At 35.3% G+C, this 16,613-nt stretch overlaps 2 protein-coding genes across 2 annotated transcripts; one reads left to right on the forward strand and one right to left on the reverse strand.

Moving 5' to 3' along the window:
* Positions 1–3,342: 3,342 nt before the first annotated feature.
* On the reverse strand, positions 3,343–9,036 carry LOC131155299 (importin subunit alpha-2-like). The gene is made up of 11 exons (XM_058108334.1): positions 8,605–9,036; positions 7,938–8,034; positions 7,013–7,104; positions 6,785–6,916; positions 6,430–6,615; positions 6,180–6,343; positions 5,965–6,043; positions 5,313–5,441; positions 4,909–5,036; positions 4,444–4,818; positions 3,343–3,957 (listed from the first exon to the last, which is right to left on the reverse strand). Exons 1-10 carry the CDS (start codon positions 8,812–8,814, stop codon positions 4,446–4,448), a joined length of 1,590 nt encoding a protein of 529 aa, XP_057964317.1. The 5' UTR covers positions 8,815–9,036; the 3' UTR covers positions 3,343–3,957; positions 4,444–4,445.
* A 3,145-nt stretch (positions 9,037–12,181) lies between these two features.
* LOC131155301 (uncharacterized) lies at positions 12,182–16,366 on the forward strand. The gene is made up of 9 exons (XM_058108335.1): positions 12,182–12,418; positions 12,723–12,853; positions 12,999–13,084; positions 13,163–13,257; positions 14,765–14,861; positions 15,125–15,239; positions 15,383–15,537; positions 15,661–15,786; positions 16,069–16,366. The coding sequence occupies exons 1-9, from the start codon at positions 12,237–12,239 to the stop codon at positions 16,300–16,302; spliced, it is 1,221 nt and encodes a 406-aa protein (XP_057964318.1). The 5' UTR covers positions 12,182–12,236; the 3' UTR covers positions 16,303–16,366.
* Positions 16,367–16,613: the final 247 nt, after the last annotated feature.

A 16,613-nucleotide genomic window follows, 5' to 3' on the forward strand; every position in this document is an offset into this window, starting at 1 on the left:
CCTTTCTCTCTCTAAATGTTTCCCTCCCCTTCTCTCTTCGATCCCGGCTCCATTTCTCGCTGGATTGATGATCTGAGCCCACCACAATGCTCCTAGTGAAGTTCTCTGCAAGTCTGCCAGAACTGATCGTTGGTGGAGCTAGTTTGAAATTCATCACAATCTTAGGGTAAACATTTTATCTAGTATTAGTTTTTCCCACAGTTATAAGAAATGTAGTATATAAAGAAATATTGATGTTTGGTTCTGGGGGATGTTGTTTTCAAGGTGTTGAGCGAGGAACCCTACAAGTATAAAACCGGATTATAGTAGTGACTTTTCAGAATCTAGGTGAGAGAAATATGCTATGCTAGAGATTTTTAATATGTATAACAGAAGATTGTAAATGTGTATTTACAAGCATGTAGATCAGGTTATTTTTCAGAATATCATGAATATCATTTTTACAGCAGAATTATAGAAATTGACCATGAGATTTAAACTACTCAAATGTGTGGCATGAGTTTATTACAGTATAGTATGTTGATTTTACAGCTTTATAGATAATCTGCACAAATTATTAGCAATGAATGAGACTTATAGTATTTCCCAGAATAACATGATTTCTAAACCATAACACTTAGACAGATATTTCAGACAGATATACAGATATTTCATATAGATATTACAGATATCACAGATAGACATTACAGATATTACAGACAGAAATTACAAATATTACAGATAGTACATATATTACAGACAGAAATTATAGATATTACAGATATTATAGACAGAAGTTACAGATATTACAGATAGTACAAATATTATAGACAGAAATTACAGATATTATAGACAGGCATTACAGATATTTCAGATATATAGTGTTATGGTTGTTTTTGAAATCATGTTAAAAGCAGTAAGATATATAAATATTTATATATGTATACGGTATTACACGATATTAGATCCCTGTGGAAATTACAGATAGATATATTTAGTAGAGCACAGTACCGTTGCTATTTACATAATAGAGTGCAACCACATTACTCAAATAGTATGTGGATTATGTCTAACCGTGCCAGGAGAGATTGCAGTCTCCCCAACGAGTTGGGTTGAAGTGGCCGGTTAGACGATGTTAGATATGGAGATTGCCCGGAGAGATTGCAATGGGCCAAATTGGCGGATGTTACAGATATAGATTGACTTGTCTAGTAGGCCAACCAGAGTAAATTCAGCCTACGAGCCGCACAACCCTATCATGAGAGGTTATATCATAATATACAGAATCCCTGGGTACAACAGAAGTTCCTATGTACAGATATATCACACAGCAGCAGTTTATATTATAATAATAACAATATATATAGATAACAAACTTAGATACACAAGTTATGTTTTAAACTACATTATATATGTTCTATACAGTTTATCAGCTTACGCATATTACAGTCCAGCATTATTTCAGTATATTAAATGTATAACTTAGCCGTCATACACTAGTAATAGCATATTTCCTCTTACTAAGCATTATCTCATCCTAGTGACTTACTATTTTTCAGGAGATCTAGTTAGGCGAGCGAATCAGGCTCGCGAGTAGAGGTTATTTAGCACTGCCACACTAGAAGGGTAGGTGCTTATAAGATACCAGTGTTTTGGGATAGTTCTTAGAGTTTGATGACATCACTGGGTGTTTTGTGTTGTAATTCTAGTTCAAAATATTATAATGTTCTGGTATAGTATATATATATATATGACAGTTTACAGTTTTACAGTTACCGATGCTTAGGTTTATGACATCAGAGTTTTTCTCAATGCTCCCTTGAGCCTGAGTTTACCAGTAGTATTTCAAATAGATGACATTTATGATAGACAGATAGAAAAAAAAAATGTTAAATAAGTAGCAGGTCATTACACGCAGTGCTCCTTGACAGACTCAAGTTGGGGAGTTACATAAAAGCTATGACGATGGTGGTTGTGGTAGAGCCATAGGTCATAGAAGTGACAATGGTGGTAGTCAAAATGGAGCCATAGGCTACAGCAGTGGTGACTGTGGTGGCAGCGGCGATGGTAGCCACAAGATTGAGAGTTGGATGCGGACACTCAACAATCGTAGCCACAATGGAGCCATATGTTGTGGTGATGGTGGCCGTGGTAGAGCCATAGGTCGTGGCAGCAACAATGGTGGTAGTTGCAAGATTCAAAGGCTGAAGTAGGCGCGACCGTGACAGTGGTCGTAGTGGAGCCAAAGGCTTTGACGGTGGTGGTTGTAGTAAAGCCATAGCCCGTGGCGGAAGTGGTGTCGATAGAGGGCTAAGATTTGTAGCGGGAGTTGTTGCAAATTGTTTAAGTATGTGTAGCTTCAAGTGGAGGAATAGGTTTAAAAGTTCCAAAGGGATAGATATTCCAAAAGGAATAGGTTCGAGGGGTATAATTTGAAAGCTCCAAAAGGGTAAATATTCACTAGGGTGAAGATTGTTGAGTTGTGACTCATATTCAAAAAGCATAGAGTTTTGGTGCAATACAATTATATATCATATGAGTGTACAATATATTAGAGTCAGAGTACAATACAATGGTTTCATATGGGACTATATATATACACATTGTAGCGGAGGGTTGAAACAATTTGAAAGGCAATTTTTCATTGATAGTAAAAATTGCACAATGACTATGAACATAAGCATATTGTCAAAACATAAAATTTGTGTTTCTTTTTTTTTAATGTCTCTCTAATTTTCATATTTGCCATGCACACATAATCTTAGGGCTTAATTTCACAATCCTTATGAAAAAGCATCACCAAGAAACGCTTATAAGGTAGAAGATTATGATTCACATGAAACATGTGAGAATTTGAATTCAAATCATGAATGTTAACTTATTTTGTGATTCAAGCAAAAATGAATACAAAAAGGAATAGCTGAACAACCCACTTGATGCACAAGTTTTTGAGTGTGATAATGATAAAAAAAATTTGGAATGATTTAGAAGTCGCCCACAAAGGCACAAAACTATTCATTTATTTAAATAAAGCCATGTGACCATATCTAAAACATTTCAGTGACTTGCAGTTTAAAAGCACTTGATAAGTTTTGAAATTGTAGTTTTCTAAACAAATGGGGTCAATAATTGTAAATCCCTACCTCTCTCCTCATTCTACTCATTATTTGTTTCATTTTGTTTCCAATCCTAAAAGGAAAATATGCTCTCAACTAGTTGCTATGTGAGCGAGAAGTTGCATACAGCCTTATAGGGTATTTAATAATACGAAAACTGCATAAGGCATAGATCTCAAACCCAAAAACAAGAAAACACAACAATGAAATGAAAAGGAAAGAATGAAACTGGAGAAATGCAAGCCTCTGAAAATGGAACACAACTTGAGATCAATAAACAATACACCAAATTCATTCAGCCACCAATTTTTTAAATAAAAAATAAAAAATGAAAATATTAATACACATCCAACAAATAGCACCTTCCTCTCAAAACTAAAAAGGACCCCCAAGGGCAGACTTCCTAACAGGGCGGCTACATTGCGAACCTCACAGGAAAATTTATGTATAAGCTTGTTTTCTTTATTTCTCTCCGACTATAAACCAGGCAAAAACATAATTTGGGAATCAAAACAACCTGCCCACTCTTGCATTTTGTGACCTCTGACGATAGACAGAAAAGAATGACCAACAAATAGAAGGAAAAGAAAGAACTCAGGGGAGAAGGAGGACTCTACATTGTTTGTGTGGTTCCAACTATAATCGCGAGGATATCCAACTGTATTAACAACTAAACCTGCTTTACCGTATCACACAACCTGCTTTATTCAATCCCTTTCAGGGGAAAACATACTCCAGCACCTCTTCAAGCATTAAGGAGCAACTTGAAGACGACGACAAAATGCCCTTTATCACCCAACCACAAAAAACATCACCCCAAACCCGAACTCTGTGAATTTCATTCCACAGCCAATCAAATGTCCTGCAGTTTCACAACACAGCAAATGCATCATTGGCAACATTATGAAATTGGCCATCCTAAATAGTTGTTACTATATATATTGACACAATCTCCCACTTTGAACCCCTGAACCCGGGCTTAAAAGCTTGATTCTGATTCAAAATGACTGCACAAGTAACCTGAATCAGTTCCAATTTCTGAATGTGCTACTAGAGGTGGAGTGCACCATCACCTAATTGAACTGACTTATTGAGGGGTCATTGTATTTACACAAGTGGATGAGCACATGCTAATGGATGATCCAGAGTGCAAACTACAGATACTGGCACCCCAACACCAAATGAGGGTTTGAGATCGCTGACAAACACCCAACCATGCAATCACAGACTTGCAATCAGGGCAAGCAGGTTAGGTTCTGCTTTATCACCAACTCTTGGTGAAAGAGCAAGGTCATGATAGCCGAACCATCAAAAGAATATCATACTGGGAATAGTGGACTGCACATACCTTCAACCAAAGTTGAATCCATCAGGAGGAACGGGTGCGTCATTCCCTCCAAAGCGGAATCCAGTTTGTGAAGCATCACCAGGAGGCAATGTCTCCTCATCGTCCTCCAACCAATATGTCTCGAGAATCTTCACTGCCTTCTCATATATCTCATTGTTGTCATGACTCTGAAGGTTCTCAATTTTTTCCAACCCTTCAGCTTCATCAATTAATTGAGCATACTGATTTACATCCCCAGAGTTACCCGAATTCTTCTCAGCTTCCCCAACCTTCAAAATGTTTTCTAATCCTTCCAAGCAGACCGTGACTATTCTTGGGTCAGGACAAACAAGTAGATCACACAGTGGCTTAATGCACCCCTGGCTCACCAAGAACCTACCCAAACAAAATTTGAATACATTCATATTCAAAATTTAAACAGGCCCACATTCAAATAAAATTAAAACAGCCAAAAAGGAAGCATACTTGATTTGCTCATGTGTGCCCCCAGATGTAGCATTTGAAATTGCCCAAGCAGCTTCTTTCTTAATATCAAACTCAGCACTTTGAAGCAATTGGATGAGGGGGCCAATGATACCAGCATCAATAACAGCCTGTATTTTCAAAATAAATGCCACTAGTCTCATTCTCTTCCACATATAAACAAGAGGGCAACATAAAAAATAAAAATAAAAATAAAAATAACGAGACCAAAAACTTCCAAAGACATTAGTTTCCCATTGACCCTCCACTGATCACAAAATTTCAGTTTTATCTAAAAAATAAAACATATTGGCTGCCAGAATGCTTTTATTCCACAATAATAAATAAATAAATAACTTCATAACTCAAGACATTCTACTACTGTTAAGCCACAGAGAGTTATTCACCTGTATCTGCTCTTTGTTCCCAGCGGTGATGTTAGAGATTGTCCAGCAAGCTTCCTTCTTGATGCTTTTCTTATGATTATGTGTCAAGAGGTTCAAAAGGCATGGAAGTGCTTGATGATTGATAATACACTGAAAGGAGAGATTGGAAATTTTGAAGCATCAAAGTATTTGCTCACCAAAGCAAATTAGAGCATATTGGGCAAGTGCACTTGAAATTTATTCTTCACTGCAAAAGCTCAAATGAACTTCACATACAAAGCTTCACTTTGATGAATTGATTTTAAAACAAAAAATGGGACTCCTAACAACAAATAGAGAAGTTTAGAACAAACACCTCCATGGTTTTTTACTCGCATAGTTTCAACCAAATGCAGTAAAGCCTGCTAATAAGTAATAATTTGTTTTATTGAAAAACAACAAAAGAACCCAGAAAATTACCCAGATCACAATACAAATACTACACAGCATACTAGCAATCTAACATACTGACATTGGAAAACCAAAGAAAAGAAACCAAAAAAGGTTTTAGATCTTAAAAATTTTCTTTAATCTTTATTCAATAAAAAAAATCAGAAAACAAGGAATATAGGAAGGAAACAATTGTGAAAAAAGAAAATAAAAAGAACAATAAACAAACTGAAGTGTTAAATACCTGAGTTTGGATATCATCCCCAGTAACAATATTTCCAACCGTGCGAAGAGCAGGTATGAGCACTGATGGAGAGGGGTGTCTATAAATTTATTCAATTTAAAAGTCAAAATCAGTCATGTCTAACAGGAGGAGATGGGAAGGAGAAGAAAAGCCAAAATCTTTAATCAGAAAAGATTCTCTAGTATCCATATGGAGTATTGGAGTACCACACTCACAGTAGAAGGTCAACAAGTCGCGGGCATACACCTGCCTCAATAACAGCTTGGATTTTGTCATTGGTGCCATCAGAAAGATAAGACAGTGCCCAACATGCATCTGTGAGGACTTCTTCATCATTAGAATGTATAAGACGCTCAAGGGCTGGAAGAGCTGGCTTTGTCTGTCCAATGTATATAAAAGCATCAGAATATGGAAGACGGAGAAGCATCATGCACAAGCCCAAACAGCTTATTTCAGTAGTCCAACCTGCTCAAATGGAGGCTGAGGCTTGCCCCTGCAAAAGTTTGATAATGTCCACGTCGCATTTCTTAGCATTGATAGCTTTGCATGCTCATTAAATTGTGCCAGCAATGGCATCAAAGCCCCATAACCAAGGACGAGATCACGGCATTTAGGTGAGTCACCAGCAACATTTCCTAAAGCCCAAACAGCCTACAATTCCAGAAAGGGGTAAATATAACAGCTCAGTTCTTGTCATTCCTTGAAAGCTGAAGAAATTAACAACTAGATGTAATTTAATACAAAAATGTCTATTGCAAATACAAAAAGAAAATTATGTGTTGGGAAAAAACACAGCATTAACTTGTGATCCTTTATATACCTGTTCACGAACATCATCACTTGAAGAACCAAGCAGTTTCACAAAAACTGGGACAGCTCCATTCTCAATTACAACCCTAGTGTTTTCTGATGTCCCAGATGCAATGTTTGTTAAAGCCCAAGCAGCCTCAAACTAAACAGTAACTCGAGACAGCAGAGAAGAAGATGTCAAATTTTACATTTATTTCTTAAGAAGGTACAAAATCCATCACCAAATAAATGTTCAAACCTGAAGCTGTGGGAAGTCATCCCTTGCAAGAAACTCAACAAATCGAGGAACAACACCAGATTGTACAACTTCGTTGATTGGAGGACTCCGTTCTGGTAAGTAATTGTAGTATCACAAGATTTAGTAAAATACCCCAGACAGGCAAACACATAGATGTAGGTGCATATACAGATATACAGAGAGGACAATCAGTCCAAGATTTGACATCCAATGGAAACTGAACACCCTCATTGTGCAAAAAATACCATTGAAGTGTCAAAGAATTCACCTACTCCTTCATTTTATATGGAAAAGAACAAGGGAAATGAAAGGAAAAGGCTTAAAATGGCTGGAAAATGAAGCAATAAACACAATTTAACTACCACGACGAAAATGGAGCCATCAATATAGATGACTGGAGGATCCATGCTCTGATACCACAACATGCAGCCACCTAGGATTGTCACAATTTTTTATGATGAAAACTATGGTAAATTGAAATAGTTTTGCACACCACTAAAAGGCATATTGGTAAATCCTCTAATATGCACCATAAGTTTTCTCCATATTGTAGTATAAACAAGCTGATAGGTAGATATAGTACTCTACAATTTCAGGACGTTGTAGGTGCAAATGCGTGCACAACAATTGACAAGAAATAACAATAATATTATAATACTAACAATAACAATAATAACAACAACAAAATGACGTAACCAGAATACAGAATCAATCTCTTCAAATTTGAAAGATTTTAGGGGATTGATCTCTTCAAATCTAAGAAATTTATTCAGTGATTTGTTTAAGCTGTTAAAAGTACCCTATCAGAGTCTAAATTTAAGGAAAAAATATCCTCTCCAGCACCAGTAAAAGGTAGAAATTCTCGTTCCTTTAGTAACCCAAAAAACAAAAAACTAAAGAAATATAACTGGATAGAAAAATCAACCTATTGAAAGTAGCTTCCGGAAATGAGTGGTTGCTTCAAGCTGCAAGCTGCTCTCATCGGACCAGACCCCCGCAACCATTGCTGGAAGACTTTCTAACTGCAATTTAATTAATAAATTCATAGAACATCAGGAAACCAGTACCAAAACTGCTAATAAGCTCCACCACAAATTAAAGAACTCACAAAACAGAACTAAAAAACACAAAGCATCACAATAAATTTCCTTTCGTTGGATGTAGAAATCGCAGCTCAGATGAAAACTTCAAGAAGAAAAAATACACTGCAACCCCATTTGTTTGTCCGCCTATATGCTTGACGTTCCAGAAGTGAAATAAAAACCCCTTCCCCAGAAAATGAAAACCAAAAAGGAAAAAAAAGAGAAACTCGTCGCTTGTTAAGTAATTAAAAACTGATAATCAGAGCTATGTTGCTTCTTCTCAGCAACGAAAAGGATGACATTAATTTATCATTTCTACCGATCCTGCAACGTGAATCAATTGCTTCTGGAATAGGCGATTAACAAATACTAAACTTAAAATACACCGATCAACTAATCCAACTAGGCAATACAATCAATGAAAATACAAAGATCCACGCAGAAGGACGGAGAGAGAGAGAGAGAGAGAGAGAGAGAGAGAGAGAGAGAGAGGGACAGACAGGCACAGACCTTCTTCTCGAATGCGGAGACGTTGATCGTAGAGGGAAATTGCTGGGCTTGAAGGCCCTCCCGTCGCTTCTTCTGCAAGTTTTCTTCTCTTTTGCTCTTCCGGATCTCCACCATGTTGTCTTCCCTCCTCCTCCGACCTTCTTCTGCATCGACGGCCACCTTATAGCGGTTCCTGCGAACCTCAGTCCTCGCACTCGGTCTCAAAGACATCGCTGCCGATCGAACAAACAAGACCCTATACGTTTATATATATACGAATCGATTATCGGAATCAATCAACAGACAGATTCAACTTTCTTTCAGATATACGAATCGATTATCAGATTCAATCGACACAGAATAAACCTTTCTTCTAAGAGAGAGAGTAACAAAGGGCGGAAGCAAGGAGGGTTTGGATTTTTTCGAATGGATCGAAATGGAAGAGATTATAACAGCGGCTTCAACCACCAGTGAGTGTGAAAATGGGCCTGGTTTGGCTGGTATTAACGGAAATGCCACTGATTTTGAATTTTGAAGGTGGGGCCGGGAAAGTTAACCTGAACTGCGATGGCTTGCTTTCCGGGAGCATGTGAAATCTGGACCGTCAATTTGGATGACTGGGATGAGTCGTGACTCACAATCCAGCGTGTCATAGGTAGATTTATGGTCATGAACGTTTGGAAAGGGAATCAAATCTAATCATGGACTCCTCAACAGGACTAAATGGGCCAATTTTTCCTCACCAGCCCAAAATCAATTTATGCAGACGTTTTGCTTTTGAGTTGGGCTTCGGGTCAAGCATGGGTCGGGTTGTGCTAAAATGGGTCCAAATTGTAAAAATGGATCGAGTCAAATTAACTCGTATGATCAGTTCGATTTCATAGTTGAGTTTTTTAAGGAATTGAGTTTTTTGATTTGGTTCAGTTCTCCAATGTTTCAGATGAAATCATACTACTTGCATCTGTTTCGATTGGTCCATTAGTTAAATTAGGTTCGGTTCATGTTCTCATAAAATCGAAAAAATTTAAATTTCACTAATTTCACAATCGAGACAATTGACCGACCAATTGCACACCGGGCCCTAAGTATGGGTTAGTCTCCTTGCTGCAGATTTTGTACCTAAGAAAGAATGAAATTTATAAAAATTGAATCAAAATTATCATTTTATTTTTCACTTATTTCAATGTTTATTGCATATTATTCATACTTCACTTAGTTTTTTAAATCAAATATTACATTATTTTGATTTATATTAATCAATATCAGAAGTTACACAAATAAAATAAAAAAGAAGATTAAAAATTTTAAATAAATCTCATAACTATAAGCGGTTGTTTGGTATTAAAATAGTTTATGGGAACACATTTTATATTGGGACTATCATTTTTATTTTTCTTTATTGTTGGAAATAAATAATGACAATGTGTTTGTTTACATTTTAAATTTATATCTTTATTTTTTATTCTCTAACTATTTAAAAAAATTAAAATCAAAGTGAAATTGTTGACTATAATTACACTACTTTTAATTCCGAATTAATTTTTGCAATTAAAATACTCATTTTATTCATAATTTAAAATAAATAAATAGAATGACCATGTGAATAAAAATTTTGAAAGAGTAATAAAATTTATCGAAAAAATAATTTTACCTAAGAGTTTGGGATTCTAACATTGAATTTTAAGTTGTGTGAATTTAGATAAAATGTGGTAAAAAAAATTCTATTAATTTTCGTCTAAATTTATAGAAAAAAAAAATTCAAGTTTGAGATCCATGTTTACGAACACGAACTTATTATTTTCAATTGTCTTGTACAATTGAATTGTTCTATTTTTAGTAAATTTTAAAAATAACAATTAAGTAAAATAATTATTATAGTTTTTATTTTTAGTATAGTGATTTTTAGTTTGCATTTTTTGGGTAAAATTTTATGTTTTTTTAATTATATTTTCAAATTTATTCATTCAATGACAAAAAAAAAAATTGTTCAATTTATTATATTTTCATTTTGGTTTAACGTTATATATATTTACCAATCAAAGTTGCTAGTTTTAACTTTTAATTGTTATTTTTATTTGCCAGTTTCATATTTCTATTTTAGGTTTTGGTAAAAAAAATGAAAATCAAATTTTATAATTCTTAGCTATTGTGAAAGCATTTTCTATAACACTTTAATGTTAAAAATTAATTTTAAGGAATTAAATCATTTATTTTATATAAAATATTAAGTAAAACAAATATAAAATGGCTGCATGAATTTAATTGAAACAAAAATGCATAGAAATTTTCCAAAATTTAAAAGGAAAGTAAAGTCATTCCAAAATAATTTTGAATTGTTGTTAAAGCACTAAAATTAATTCTAAAATAGATTAATAAAAAAATTATAATTAATTTTTATTTTATCATAATATTATTTAATTGTTTTATTTTCTTATATCTTATTTCTTTAATTATATTTTAATTATTCTTCGATTCAAGGACAAAAATATTGATCAATATCATGATTTTTAACATTTAATTTCTATTTTTTACTCTTAATTTTATTTTTGACCTTTATTTTCATAATTCTTAATAGTGATATAATACACATGTAATGAATGTTGACCGATAATTTTTTTCAACCACTTAATCTCCATTTGAAATGTCCTAAAAAATAAGAATTTTATTTTTTTTTGAAAAATATTTTTATAACTATTGATAAATCATGTTTGATTTAGTTCTTATTCAAAACATTGTAAAAAATAAGCATTTTTTTTATAAAAGTACTTTTTTAAAGGTACTTATATCAATAAGTAGCATTTGCTCTACACTTACATAAATACTTATTTCAAAAAAGTTTTTTTTTTAACCTCTTTTTAGGAAAATAAGTATTTTTTATTTAAAAATACTTATAATAAGTTCAAACTACTTTTAAACAAATAGATTTTCAAATAAATATTTATTTTCAATTAATATGGAGTTCTAATTAAAAATTCATAATGAATTTTTTTTTATTACATAGAAATTTTAGCCACCAATGAGTCCTTCGGACCCCCTGGTGCTACACCAAACCTATGGATCAACGTCCTCCACTCGCAGGTCTCGCTGATCAGGGTAAAGTTCGGGTGCGGACATCGCTTCCGTGTATCAATTGAACGTTCGGCCAATTCAACCCTCGAAACACATTTTCATTACCATCAACGGTCCCTGCTGGCTCACATTGAGCTCTCACCATCCACGGTCTCTGTTAGCTCACAAAGCAAACTCTCACCATCCACAGTTTCTGCTAGCTCACAAAGTAAACTCTTACTATCCACAGGTATCATTGGTTCCGTGAGTGTATCTACCTGTAATTGAACATCCGATGCTAATGTCTTTCCACTGCACCATACCCGTGGGGGAAAATTCATAATGAAGTTAAACTATACATTGGAAAGTACTTTATCCTTCAACTTTCAATATAAAAGTTTAATATTTTAAAATAAAGCAAAAGGGGAAAGAGAAAATGGAAGTACCGAACCGGACTGGTTGGAGGTATCGAACCGGACCGGCGACGAACCGGAAAACTGTTCCCACCTTCGATGTTTTTTTTTTTGAAGCCCTGTTTGGATGAAACCGATGGCGATGAATATCAAATGGAACCAAAATGAAGAGATAGAACAGAGAGCATACACATGGAAGAGAAGCTGTCTTCACTGGCGAAGACACTCGCTCCCTCTCCAATTCAAGAACTATCTCACCTTGCCCAAAGATGTAACGCCATCAACCTCGCCGAAGGATTCCCTGACTTCCCCGCTCCTCCCCAAATAAAAAACGCCGCCGTGTCCGCCATTAATTCCGACTTCAATCAGTACAGGTTGGTTCATAGGCATTTTTATGTTTTTTTCGTAATTTAGTCTCTTTACATTCATGGGTTTTTATGATTTTCTGGTTCTAAGGGATTTATGCTGCTTAATTTACACTTGGTTAGCTGTTTATCTTGGCTCTTCTTCTTATTGGCAATAATGTATTATTTACCTGTTTGGTTTCCCAGAAAATGTTCTCACTCCATATGTGTATTTACCACATTTTTGTCACTTAAATGGAATTATGTAGTTATAGTATTACAGGCATGATGAACTTGTTTTTTTCAACAATATTGATTCCCATGATCCGGTTAGGCATGTACGAGGGATTTGTGACCACTTGGCAAACATGATGAAACAAAAGCATGGTTTAGATGTTGATCCTCATACTGATATAGCTATTTGCTGTGGCCAGACTGAGGCATTTGTAGCAGCAGTGTTTGCAAGTATGTGTGGTCTATTCCCAATTGTTTCTGTAAACTATTTCCTTTTCCCCATATCTTGCAGCCGAGTACCCCCTCCTCTTTTTACTTCATAAGAGTCTTGTTGTTTGATTTGTGTGCATGTTTGTTGCTTCTTCTGCTAGGACAGTAATAGATCATGGTGATGAAGTTCTACTGTTTGATCCAGCATATGAAACGTATGAAGGGTGTATTACCATGGCTGGAGGAGTCCCAGTAAGCAATCAGTGGAGCTTAGGGTCTATGTTTACCTTCAGACTAGTCTTCATCTATTTTTCATGTCTACTTTTGCAGGTATATGTGGCCCTTGATCCACCCCACTGGACTTTGGATCCAGACAAGCTCATGAAGTCCTTCACTGTGAAAACAAAAGCTATAGTGTTGAACAGGTTTGAAATTTTCAGCAGAAGGAAAAAAAGTGAAGTACTCAATGAAAATATTTCTCGTGCAAGAAAAGATTTATCTATGTATCTTGGTTTTTAGAGATCATAATACTATGCATAATCAACAGAACAGAATTTTGGCCTCCTTATTCTCATGGTGATATGTCAAATGTTATTTTGGATCAAAAGCTTTCAGAAGGATTCACAGCTTGTGAATTCCAAGTTGCTGAAAGGCAACCACTAGCCTCCTGTGCTTATCCCAGAAGCTGATTGCCTCCTCACTAAGATCCTATATTCCCTGCTTCGAGTCCATCTTTTTCTTCTTTCTCATATCTAAGTTGCTAAGAATGCATAGTGGACCACCAAAGTTTTATAATTGAGAATTCTACAGTGCCCCTATTAAGAAGGGAAAAAAATGATCTAGAGGCAAAGCACAGGTTACTTTTTCACTGAAAGAGTTGTGTTTAGAGTTGTCAATTGTTGCCTGATAAAATGGTACATAACTCTATAAGAAAACACTATGTTAACTGACTCTTGCAATCTTTCCATCTAGCAGCTGTCTTACAAAACGCTTTATAGTGTGCAAAAAATTTCTACTTGTTTATATGTTGAAAATTCCGCACAACAATATTGTTGGCACCATTTGTGAAAAAAAAACAATCCTTCGTGGAGGGAAAGAGAAGGAGAAGACTACTTTGATGGTTGCATGAATATTGACACAGGTTCCCAACATGGATATGTGGTATTTTGCATGGCAAAGATATGTTTATATAGGCCAGTGCATGGTGTAAAGGTCTCAGCCAAACTCTGATGAGGTATTGTCCATTTTGACCCATTGAGTTTAATGGTTTTGACTTATAATAGGCGCTTCACAAAGTTGAACTCTAGGCCGTCCTTAAATGGCCAAGATCTCACTTCCAATGTGAGATCGTGACATGTAGCAGCATAAAGTTTTATGTCCTATGTATTTTATAAATTATAAATCTTGCAAATTAATATCTACTAATATCTATGAAGTTATCAACTAAATAACAACTCAATACGTAAGGGGGCGAAACTCTTGATCCTGATCCCGAGGGGTGTCTCTAAATCAACATGGACTAGACCATGGAAACTAGATCATGACTAGTTCCAGAGGAATTTTTCAAAATCTTGGAATATGGAGACTGACCAAAGCAAAAATCTTGGATTGCAAAATGAATTCCCTCTCCATCCATAATTGTATTTTGTGGTGGCTATGTAGACATCATATCAGTATTTGTATGGAATATTACTCTGTGACTTCTGTCGTAAAATATTTTATGGTAATTCTTGTGGAAATTAGATATTTGACTGAGGTAGTTGACCTTTTTAAGTTAGAAATTGGTTCGTTTCATTATATGTGTTTCATAGAAATAGAACTTCACTATTTGCAGAGGAGGCTTCTTGATGTGACATTGTTTACCAAACTATTTGTAAGAAATTAAAATTTCCTATATAATAGTTAGAAACTTACTGTTATAAACTTGCACAGTCCTCACAACCCAACTGGAAAAGTTTTCACTAGGAATGAGCTTGAGACCATTGCCAGAGCTTGCTGCGCAAGGAATTGCCTAGCCCTAACAGATGAAGTATGCTTTTCTTATTCCAACTGAACACGTGCATTATAGAGCACAATTGTTTCTCAATATATGGCTTACTTTTATGCTCCTTACTTCTCAGCAAATATTGTGTTTCCACTAGATTTTATCACGATTCATATTGAAGACAATATGTTTCCTTTTCTTTCATTCCATTAGATTAACAAAACCTTCCATGCCTTCCTTGAAACAATTTATTCTACCTCATTTCCTTTCTTCAATCTCAAAAAGAGAACTCTCAAAATTATGTGCAGGTATATGAGTATATAACATTTGACAAAGAAAAACATATATCACTTGCCTCACTTCCTGGAATGCAAAAGAGGACTATCATCACGTCTTCCTTGTCTAAAAGTTTTAGTGTTACAGGTAAACTTTGACAATCTATGGGCCAAAGCCAATGCATGCTGATGCATCAGAATTTCCATATTTTGTTCAAGGATTTGCTCTCTTGCACTCTTAACCTGCATGTCATACACAATTTTTTCCACTGTTGGTGTGTCCTCTATCAGGTTGGAGGGTTGGATGGGCAATTGCTTCAGCTAGCATTGCCCCTGCAATAAGAAATATCCACACCAAAATTACAGATTCTGCTCCAGCACCCTTCCAGGAAGCTGCTCTAACTGCTTTGGGAAGCCCCCCTGAATACTTTGAACTACTGAGACGAGTATGCATTATAGATTGCGCCCCACCCCACTCCCTCTGCCCGTTGATTTGCCATAGCTTATATGTGTAACATAAATGTGAACGGCCTGTCCTATTCACCCATTGCATATCTGTTGATGCTCAGGACTATGAATCAAAAAGAGATTTTATCATCAAGTTGCTGACAAGGGTTGGATTCCAGGTTAAGTTTAAGCCTCAGGGTTCATTCTTTGTATTTGCAGAGCTACCTGAAGATTGCCTGCTTTCTGATGTATGTCCTTTTTCTCTTTTCCTTCTTGGATTTGGTCATGAAAAGAAAAATCTTTTCTTCTTTTTCCTTCCGGTGATTAATTTTAAATTTTGTCTTAGTTTGTTTGTTATGTTATGATTATCTGTACGAAATGGCCATATCCTCCATCAATGATTTATATTATGAATTTTCCAGAATGCAATTCTACAAACAAATGCTCTCCAAATTTGCTTGAAGCTGCTTCCCCTTATGGGGTTTGAGCTTTGATGATATTGGATTTCTGTTGACTTTTATGCTTTTCAGATGGAATTTGTTAAGGAATTAATAAAGCAAGCAGGGGTGGTGGCTGTACCAGGATGTGGGTTTTTTCACACAAAGCTGCCTCACAGCTATGAGAAGAGACACATTAGGTTTGCCTTCTGCAAGAGTGAGGCTACCTTGGCTGCTGCTGCGCAGAAAATTGGTGAGCTTGCAGATGCCACTGATGGTAATGGTATCAATTTTTGTCAATCTCTCAGAAAGGATACTGATGTATAATATTTGCACAGTGAGCTATTATGAACACAAAATAATAAAATAAAAAAAATTAGGATTTATAATATAGAGATGTTTACTCCTGATATGCCAAAACAAATTTTTGGGATGTGTTTTTTTTTTTATTTTTGGGTGAATGGTTGTTTTTCCCTTTTGGAAGGATTGATTAAGAAACAACAGCTATAGGGAAATTTATGCTCCACTTGACCTTCTTCTTGAAATAAACTTTCCCAATGTTTGGAGATCTTGAATTTTAAGTTGTAATATATTTGGATAAGGTGTAGTATAAACTTGTATTAAAATTTGTCTAAATC

Source organism: Malania oleifera, chromosome 5, assembly GCF_029873635.1.
Source record: "Malania oleifera isolate guangnan ecotype guangnan chromosome 5, ASM2987363v1, whole genome shotgun sequence".
Classification (NCBI taxonomy): domain Eukaryota; kingdom Viridiplantae; phylum Streptophyta; class Magnoliopsida; order Santalales; family Ximeniaceae; genus Malania; species Malania oleifera.

What these genes read in the sequence shown, in the direction of transcription:
- LOC131155299 (XM_058108334.1), bottom strand. Translation starts at nt 8,814, where the DNA reads ATGTCTTTGAGACCGAGTGCGAGGACTGAGGTTCGCAGGAACCGCTAT. An exon ending in CGACTTGTTGACCTTCTACT is followed by an intron (nt 6,044 to 6,179) that starts GTGAGTGTGGTA and finishes ATAAATTTATAG; the next exon opens with ACACCCCTCTCCATCAGTGC. An exon ending in GGAACAAAGAGCAGATACAG is followed by an intron (nt 5,037 to 5,312) that starts GTGAATAACTCT and finishes TTGAAAATACAG; the next exon opens with GCTGTTATTGATGCTGGTAT.
- LOC131155301 (XM_058108335.1), top strand. Translation starts at nt 12,237, where the DNA reads ATGGAAGAGAAGCTGTCTTCACTGGCGAAGACACTCGCTCCCTCTCCA. An exon ending in AAAGCTATAGTGTTGAACAG is followed by an intron (nt 13,258 to 14,764) that starts GTTTGAAATTTT and finishes AAACTTGCACAG; the next exon opens with TCCTCACAACCCAACTGGAA. An exon ending in ACTTTGAACTACTGAGACGA is followed by an intron (nt 15,538 to 15,660) that starts GTATGCATTATA and finishes GTTGATGCTCAG; the next exon opens with GACTATGAATCAAAAAGAGA.